We start from the raw sequence: 9860 nt of genomic DNA on the forward strand, positions 1-9860 counted from the left end.
AACTATTCAAAGTTTTCATTCGCTTATTTTATGTAAAACATATTTTGATTTTTTATATTACCCCGTGCATCGCATTAAAATCCTCTTTTCATTCACAAAGGTCTTTGATTTACATCATCAACGTGTTTTAGTCATTAAAAAAATTTGAACTTAGAATTGATCCCCGTACATCGCACAAGTAAATTACTAGTAAAGATGGAAAATATGATTTGGTGTAATTAAGGCCAGTATATTTTTATTAATTAGTATATAAAATGATTATTTTAACAAATTGCACATGATTACCGACTTATTAGTTCTAATTAATTAATAATACTAAAATATAATAAGCAACAATAGAACTTTAACTGATAAAATAAAAGACGAGAACCTCTTAAATTGAAGTACATAGCTCCTAAAACAACAATCAGCATAACATAATAAATTACATATCTTATTGTATATTCAATATACTTTCGATTGTTATACTAATCGATGATTTCATCCGAACTTTTATCACATAAATATATGTATATGAATTTTGACATGATTACTATTTAGGGTAAAATTCACTTTAATAAAACACTCCCAAGCGATTAACTTTTTTTTTTAAGCGATTAACTTTTTTTTACCGACTGCCTTAGTTAAACCCTTTGACCGGCTGTTGCAAAAAAAATGTTGGCTTTTGTTTATGAATGTTAAAGCCCACAAATAGAAAACGGAAAATCCCCAAAATCTAAAAGAAATCCTCAAATTGGATGAAACCCGGAATTTGAAAGAATTGCAAATTAAACCCAAAGCTTTTCATATTATAATTGCAAACCCCCAAAAAAGAAAACTGAAAATACCTAAAATCAAACACTAAAATCGACAAAAAAAACCCTAATTTGAACAAACGTTAAAAATCGTCAACAATCCACAAAAAATATACCTCATTTTTACTTAAAATCGTATCCATAACCTTCTTAGTTCATTGGGTTAAAGAACCCCAAAAAACATTTCAGAGTACCCAAAAATTCATCTCGTAATCGAGGGAAAAAAATCTTAAGATCAAAATCCATACCGTCAGACCAAAAGTTCATCCTTCTAATATGCTCATACAAGATTTCTTCAAAAGATTTTCCGAATACGTTGAGAATGATAGAGATTTTGTAGGTTTTGTTGCTTTGAAAAATAAAACATTGATAAAATAATTCAAGAGAAAGTGTGTCTTTTAGATATTTATAATAACCTAGAAAAATAGAGGATTCTATTAAATATAAAACAGGGTAAATGAGTCATCGCACAATTCAATTTAGGCTGCGGCTATATGCAATACTCAATCCACTTGTGCAAGACCAAATTAAAGAAAGATTCCAAAAGATTCTATTTTATTAAGATGGAATGACAAGTATGCCCATCAATTAAATTGGCTTTTTTTCTCATGTAAGACCAAATACAAATAATGAGAGAAAAACAAAAATCGACACCAAGGTGTCGAAAAACTATGCTACAAATCGACACTTAAGCGTCGAATTTCATAGGTAAAAATCGACATTGACATGTCGAATTTATAGCACAAATTCAAATGTCGAATTTTATACCTCAAAATCGACATCTAAATGTCGAATTTTATACCTCAAAATCGACATCTAAATGTCGATTTTTAGCTGTAAAATTCGACCTGTACATGTCGAATTCGTTTGCGCGGGATTTTTTTTGGAAAATCGATATTGTAGCTAAAAAACCCATAAATGCATACATTCTTGGGTTTTTCCATCGTAGAATTTTCTATTTTGATGTCTCCTGACTCCATACTTGCCATCTTTGTAAGATTTGTTGAGTTTTGATGATTTTGAATTTCTAGGTTTTGTGGGTTAATGGAGGAGGAAGGAGAAAGGTCTTGTGGGTTTTGGAAGATGGAGAAAATGATAGTTGATCTTGTGGTTTTGTGGTCTTGTGATAGGGTTTTTTGTGTTTTTGAATTTTTGGTCTTGCATATTTGGAATTTTTTATTTTTTTAATAAATAAGGGTATTATAGTATTTATACATTGAAAATTTTAATTTGTTCTTACACAAGTGGAATTAGTCTTGCATATAGCCGCAGCCTTCAATTTAACATCGTTAAAAGTTTAATCAGTAACTGTAAAAAATTAGGGGGCGTTTGATGTTTTTTTATAAATAACATGAGTGAATAACACCTTTCACATAGTATAATATAAGGTCACACTACAACCTTATTTCCCGTGCGGCTACTAATTTAGCTAACGACAATAATTTGGCTGTTTCCTCCTAACGATGGCTAATCAAATTATGAATGAGGGAGTTTTAGTTCATATGTATATAGAAACATGGTTCTCGTACTAAAGCAGACGGCAGAAACCCAATTCGGAAATTATTGAATTGTGGGAAAGAAGAGAAAATCATCAACAGATTAGAATCTGAGAAATGAAGAAAATTAGTACGGAGAAGACGACTCCCCAGCAACCCAAAACGGTATTTCTCTTCGTTTCATACACAATAATCCTGCATCTGTTTCCGTTTATGTGTGTTTGTGCGAGTTTTTTTTTTTTTTTTTATCAAAATAGTACTAATCTCTTGTCGCAGGCCTAAGTAATTCTCTTGTATTTTGGACTGAAATTTTGAGTTCAATGAAAATCGTGTGGCATTTTTATTTGCTTTGCATTGTGAACACTGCTCACTACCTGTTTGATGAAATGTCTCTGCTCTTGACACCAAGAATTGAAAATCTGAGTTGATAAACAATGTTGCATACTGCTGGTACTCTGTTTCTTATAACAGCAACCACAAATTGTGCAGCATTTTTCCTTGTTTTGCATTGTTCTTAGTGCCCACTACCTGTTTGAAGAAACGCCTCTGTTCTTGATTACTCCAAGAATTGAAAATCTGAGTTGATAAACAGTTTTTGCATGACGTTGTACTCTGTTACTTGTGACAGCAACCAGAAATTGGTGGTAAGAAATGGGTTGAGATATGGAGTGCGCAGTGTGGCGAATGCTTCAAGTGGAGGATAATTCCAAGTGAAGAAGAGTACGAAGAAATCAGAAGCAAATTCATAGAGGACCCTTTCGTGTGCAGCAAAAAGCCGGGAGTTTCTTGCAAAGATAAGGCTGACATAGAGTACGATAAGTCGAGGACATGGGTGATAGACAAGCCCAACACACCCAAAACTCCGGCAGGTTTCAAGAGGAGAATGACATTGAGGAGGGACGGATCCAAAATCGACTGCCATTACAAAACCCCCAATGGGACAAAACAATTGAGGACACCTACCGATGTTTCCAACTTTCTAACTTCGTATCCAGAGTATAACAATGGCTATATCTCTGTCCAGCATTTCAGTTTCATTACGCCAAAGATCATGCAAGACACTCTTCCGGCCACTTCAGCTGCTGCTGCCAAGAACTGATTTTATTTGAGGAAATCGTCGTTTTTTTTTCGGCTGCTGGAGTTTTACTATTTTCGAATTTTTGGGCACCGTATATATGCTCAACTTCACATATTTTTTACTTGTTCACAAGTGTTGGGTTTTTGAAGAGGTGTGCAACCACCCACCGGGGTTTTTCGATTTAAATTTATGTTTCTGTTATTTCAATTGGAATCCGGAAAAAGTAGGAAGTGACGTCATTTGAACGAGACCCAAATCAAGAACAAGTACACTAGTTTTTGGTTACTTTCTTCCTTTGTAATGAATGTTACATAAGTGGTAAAACCGTAGAAGTCTGGATTCCTTCGTCTTCCTGTTAATACATGTACAAAGCATACATACATGGGGCAGAAAAAATGACACTCTCTCTCTCTCTCTCTCTCTCTCTCTCTCTCTCTCTCTCTCTCTCTCTCTCTTACGAATTTTAAAGACGGCTCAGAAGATAATGAATTTCCTAGGGGTTTGTACCGATAAATCCCCAAGTGCAAACATAAAACACGAGTCAATCCCCAGCCACGTTTCACAAGCGGGTCAGTCCCTACAACTAACATAAACATGCAGTTCAGTCTCTAGCCCTACTTTATTTCACTTCATACACTCTCTCTCTTCTCCTCTCCTCTCTCTCTTCTTTCTTCCATTTCTTCTCTTCTCTTTCTCTCTCATCTCTCATCTCTCTTTCCTCATATTCTCTGTTACTACTTCCTCTTTCTCGACCGCGAAAAAAATTTGAAATTTTCCACAATGGTAGCAAATGCTGAATGAAACCCCCTCTGCACTAGTATTCTTGGAAGTTGTCGGTATCAAGATAATATGCACGTCATTTCCGTTATGAATGATTCGACTTTAAGGGAGGCTATGAGTCTGTCATAAGGAAGTGGGACCATATTCATCCTGACACATTGGTGCTCCAATACTTAGCTCCTCGTGAAAGAATGGTTGTCATTCTGAGTTGTGACGAAAACATGGTGAATATAGTTACATTGCATTTGATAATGCACATGAATGTGGTCGACATTGTGGTGAGCCACATAGATGAACCAAATGGGCGTGGAAAGAGCGTTCGAGCTGAAAATTGGTATGCCCCCATTCTGTTTTGTATGCATTTTTGATTTGTTTATGTCATCATAACATAGAATATAATACTTAATAGTATCGTGTTAATATACTGATAGTGTGGAATAAATACGCTCGTATTATCGTATAAGGATATTGATAGTATGGAATGATTGTACGTCTAGTATCTTAGAAATGGAGTTCTCGTATGCAAGCATTCCACTCAAATTACTTATTTTGGTTGTTATAATTTATTTGTAGTACACTATAATAATCCAATTTGTTTAATTTTTTTTTTTTTTTTTTTTTTTGCATTTTCAAGTGAGGTTGTCAATTCCGACAAAATGTTGCAAATTGAATTCAATCCTCTTGGAAATTCAATTGATGCATTGAGACATTGCATACGTGGGGATACTCAAATTTTCAGAGATCTTAATCATTTAAGGTTTATGCTAAACAAAACCATTGCTAATAATCAAGGTTGTAAAAAGCGGTAATCGGGTCCGAGTCGGTCAGGCACTGACTCACGATTAATTGGTGCGACGGTGATTAATCGGTAATAAATCGGAAATAAATCAGTTTTTAAAATTTAATATAATATATTTCTAAATATTATTTATAAATACTCCAAACATATATAAAAAGATATTTAAACATAGTTATATCTCCATCATGTATATATCCTAATAACATAATAAAAGTTTAATAATTATAAGATCATAATACATAAATATCCTTATAAAATATAAATAAAAAAACTATTTTTTTGAATTTACATTTATTCTTGAACATTCCTGGAATACATCATTAGTTCTTTAACAATAACAATTAACATAAACAAAATAAGACATAAACTCATATTTTCTTTTATTAAAATCCAACTTTTATTTTGAATTATAAAAAGAAAAAAAAAACGATTTTAACCGATTTTTGCCACCGATTTTGACCCGCCTTAAAGGTTTGACCGCCTCGGACCGCCTCAGACCGCCTAAAACCACCTCACAGGCAAAAAACCGATTTTTCAAACCTTTACACTAAAATCGTAAAGGTTTTGGACCGCCTCCGCCTCGGAGACCGATTAATCGGCCGCATCGGCCGATTTTTAGAACACTGCTAATAATCGAACATTTAAGTAAAAGAAAAATAATCAAAGATCATAGCGGTATGCATTGTTGAAAATTGCAAATGGAGGGTTTATGCATCAGTTTATAAATCACACCAGTTATTCGGCATTCGCAAATGTATTCTTGAACACAGTTGTGGTGATGCTACTCTTCGTACAAGGGGTCATTCTCATTGTTGTAGAAAAACAATAATCATGGTTTTGGAGACAAGTTTGAATCCCGCGAGACTATTTTACTCTTGCCCATACTATGGCTATTCTCATTAGTGTGAGCCATTTGAAATTGGGCAAACTTTCTCCCACAACTACTCTCAATATGAAGAATGTGAAGCTACGAGTGGATCGATGAACCAAGTTCATCAAGAAAGTAAAGTAAAGAATTCCAAATATGAAGTTGATTAATCCAAAGTTTGATAGTGTTAAACCTAGTAATATTTGCAGTTTACACAATTTGTCAAACCTATGTAATGTTTCTTAATTAATCACCATAATAGTACGAGTCATAAGTTAGTGTCGTGTATTGTAGCACGTTAAATCATATCGTAATGTTGATGTGTAATTACTTAGGGTACATCTAAATAAAATAACTCTTTTGATGAAACAGTGATTGTTGTTCGTAAGAAACATACTCATACAATATAGTTATCATTTTGGGGCCAGCAATTCGATCGATTCAAGTCATTAATTGTATGGTATTCATTGTTTTACGGCGCGGTATTTCACGTGCACAATATACACATAGATTGTACAATATCTAGGTATTATGGTTCCGACAATACATTGCTTCTGTACTTTACTAATGGTACCCTTGATATAAATACAATTATGAAAAACCATCTCATCACTCATTTATTTATTTTACGACTTATTTACAAGAATTAAGACAAAGTTGGGAGTTGATAGGGGTTGAATATGGTCACATGTGATGAAAAATATCACTTCTATATATGAGCCTTGTACATTAGTAGTGTATCTTGTAAAGAATTCGACAACATTTGTTCCATTTTGGACCCCAAAGGCAAAAAACTAACGTGCAAAAAACTTACAACATTCATTTAAAACGTATTATATGTCATTCCCATACTTATGTATCACAAATGTGTAAAAACAATTTGAGCAATTCAAGTCATCAACATTATGGTATTCGTCATTGTTGGTATAGACCGGGTAGGTTGTACACATCAACATGAAACTATCATAGTATGACGGTAACTTATACATAGTGTTTATGTATTGTACTAATGGTACCCTTGTTATAATATCCTTTGGGGTTCAATACGATCATAGAAAACCATCTCATCACTCATTTACGTGAATTGAGGCAACTTGGGAGTTGAGATGAAAAACCAATGTGCAAAAAACTTAAAAACACCAAAAAAAAGGGGTACATGTTTAATATCATGATCGCACGAAAAACCTAAACTAATAGTACTTGTTCATGCAAAAGACAGTGAAAAGCAGATTGTTCATAATACCGAAACCCAAAAACACCCAGAAAAACAGATTGTTCATGACAAAAGCAGACAAAAATCAATTTTGTTCAAAATCCTTCAAAATATGCTCAAAGCATCAGCATAATGCAGAATTCCGCAGGGTCAAATACGACAGGTATAGTTTTACCTCCAGACGAGAATGTACGTTCCTCCACGTAGTACGTCTTCTGCAATAAAACTAACATCTTTAAGAAATTATGGTACATCTTAGGCATGTTTAAGAAGTGCCCGAAAGAATCTTTCTCCAAGGCAGCAAAATGTGTGGCCGTCATCGTTGGTTTAATTATGTCAATTTCTTCTTTGAAGGCACTAGGAGAGCATCTACAAGCTTATAGCGCGTCATTCTCTGCAAATGTATTACGATTATAAAGAAAAAACAATAATCAGCAAAAATATAATTGTAAAATAATAATGGTACAATGTAGTTATTGTAATTGTACTTTCACTTTCATGTATCAATATATATTATTTACTTACATCTGAAGAAATTTCATTACCTTGTTTTGATACTTCTAATAACTATAGCACTACCATTGTGTAATAATACTTATATTATTTATACACATTTAATGTCCAAAATCAAACTCTTGTTTGGACCAAAAATGATGTGGGGAATACTAATGTGCCAGACGAATGATACCCAAGAATGAAAGTGATCAGAATCTTACAATTCGACAGCAAATAAACAACTTTTGCAAACATAAACAAGAAAACAACATATATTGTAACCAGTTGTTCGATTTTTTTATTTGAGAAAATCCCAATCTCGTCGAATACTACCCACTACTGGAAATGTTCAAAATCATTCAATATGAGAACATGCAGTTTGTTTTTGCAAACCTAATAAAAAAACACCAACAAATTTCAGAATCGATTTCTTCAAAAAAAAAAAAAAAAAAAAAAAAAAAACCTTGTTTCTCCTTCCCCTTCTTTGTCCGCACCATTCTTCTACTTCAAAAATTATTACTTTACTTGCCTTTATTCCCTTAATGCTTTCCGCCTTGTTGTGCTTATTTATACAAGCAAAAAAAATCTGATAAATCTGAAGAATCGCTTAGGAAGAACTGCTTAGAAATTGCTTAGAAAATAGTTCGAAAATAGAATGGCAACGAATAGTTAAAAAGGCGTGAAGCGTGTCTCCCAACCGGCGCGTGAAAAGTGTGTGGAAAGGTGTGTCAGAATTTGCAGGTAATTTCAAAATAAAGTGAAGGCTTTTTCGGACTTTACACACCAGCTAGGGAGTTAAGTGCATATTTATATTTGCTTTAGGGACTAACCCGCTTGTAAAACGTTGTTGGGGAGTGACTCGCATTTTATGTTTGGGCTTGGGAATTTATGAGAACAATACCCCAAAAGAAAATGGGAAATAAAATTAAATGAGGTGGGTGCCAAGGTGTAAAAAAAATGTTGACTAAACATTCAACGTGGATGCCAAATGTAAACACTCTCATACCACTACATGGGAAACATGGTTCTCGTACTAAAGCAGACGGCAGAAACCCAATTCGGAAATTATTGAATTGTGGGAAAGAAGAGAAAATCATCAACAGATTAGAATCTGAGAAATGAAGAAAATTATTACGGAGAAGACGACTCCCCAGCAACCCAAATTGGTATTTCTCTTCGTTTATATACACAAAAATCCTGCATCTGTTTCGGTATCTGTATTTTATTTACTCTTCAAATTTCATGTACGTGTGTGTGTGTGTGTGTGTGTGTGTGTGTGCGTGCGAGTTCTTTCTTGTTTTTTTTTTATCCTGATGAAAATAGTTCGAGTGATTAATCATTTCTGTCACAGGCCTAAATGCTACTCTCTTGTATTTTAGACTGAAATTTTGAGTGTAATAAAATGTTGGGGCGTTTTTCATTTGATTTGCATTGTGCTCACTGCCCACCACCTGTTTGATGAAACGTCTCTGTTCTTGATTACTCCAAGAATTGGAAATCTGAGTTGATAAACAATGTTGAATACTGTTGTGCTCTGTTTCTTGTAACAGCAGCCAGAAATTGGTGGCAAGAAATGTGTTGAGATATGGAGTGCGCAGTGTGGGGAATGCTTCAAGTGGAGGATAATTCCAAGTGAAGACGAGTACGAAGAAATCCGAAGCAAATTCATAGAGGACCCTTTCGTGTGCAGCAAAAAGGCAGGAGTTTGTTGCAATGATGGGGCGGATATAGAGTACGATAAGTCGAGGACATGGGTGATAGACAAGCCCAACACACCCAAAACTCCGGCAGGTTTCAAGAGGAGAATGGTAATGAGGGGCTGTGAATCAAGAATAGACTGCTATTACAAAACCCCGAACGGGACAAAACAATTGAGGTCACCTACCGATGTTTCCAACTTTCTAACTTCGTATCCAGAGTACAACATCAATGGCCACATCTCCGTCCAACATTTCAGTTTCAATGCGCCAAAGATCATGCAAGACACTCTTCCACCCACTTCTGCTGCTGCTGCACCCAAGGACTGATTTTAGCAACGTGATTTGAACGAGACTCGACTACAACGATGAAGAACAAGTAGGACTATTGTTTCTGGATTCTTTCTTCTTTCGTAACGACTGTTCAAAAGGAGTGGTGATCATTCATTTAGTAGTATGCAACACATTGGAAAAACATAATAGAGGAAGTAGGCAATGACATGATAGGATTTTGTGCTTCTTAGCAAGTATATTTTTAGCTATTTTTTTGAATTTTGACATGTTTCCTTACACACTTGTTACTTTTGATTTCTCTATTTATTTCCCTTCCTCTTCAATCCTATGAATAAAGTCGAATATT

At 34.4% G+C, this 9860-nt stretch overlaps 2 protein-coding genes across 3 annotated transcripts; both read left to right on the forward strand.

The window, feature by feature from the left end:
• Positions 1-2198: 2198 nt before the first annotated feature.
• Positions 2199-3692, forward strand: LOC105957233 (methyl-CpG-binding domain-containing protein 4-like). Its single transcript, XM_012981163.2, has 2 exons — positions 2199-2455; positions 2919-3692. The coding sequence occupies exons 1-2, from the start codon at positions 2408-2410 to the stop codon at positions 3387-3389; spliced, it is 519 nt and encodes a 172-aa protein (XP_012836617.2). The 5' UTR covers positions 2199-2407; the 3' UTR covers positions 3390-3692.
• Positions 3693-8495: 4803 nt separating this feature from the next.
• On the forward strand, positions 8496-9837 carry LOC105957234 (methyl-CpG-binding domain-containing protein 4-like). Of its 2 annotated transcripts, none has more exons than XM_012981164.2 (2): positions 8496-8689; positions 9074-9837. In XM_012981164.2, the coding sequence occupies exons 1-2, from the start codon at positions 8642-8644 to the stop codon at positions 9548-9550; spliced, it is 525 nt and encodes a 174-aa protein (XP_012836618.2). In that variant the 5' UTR covers positions 8496-8641; the 3' UTR covers positions 9551-9837. The 2 variants fall into 2 exon arrangements, with proteins under 2 accessions (XP_012836618.2, XP_012836619.2); XM_012981165.2 differs by having other exon boundaries at positions 9077-9837.
• Positions 9838-9860: the final 23 nt, after the last annotated feature.

Source organism: Erythranthe guttata, chromosome 14 (assembly GCF_056151865.1).
Source record: "Erythranthe guttata isolate IM_541 chromosome 14, IM_541, whole genome shotgun sequence".
NCBI classification, from domain to species: Eukaryota; Viridiplantae; Streptophyta; class Magnoliopsida; order Lamiales; family Phrymaceae; genus Erythranthe; species Erythranthe guttata.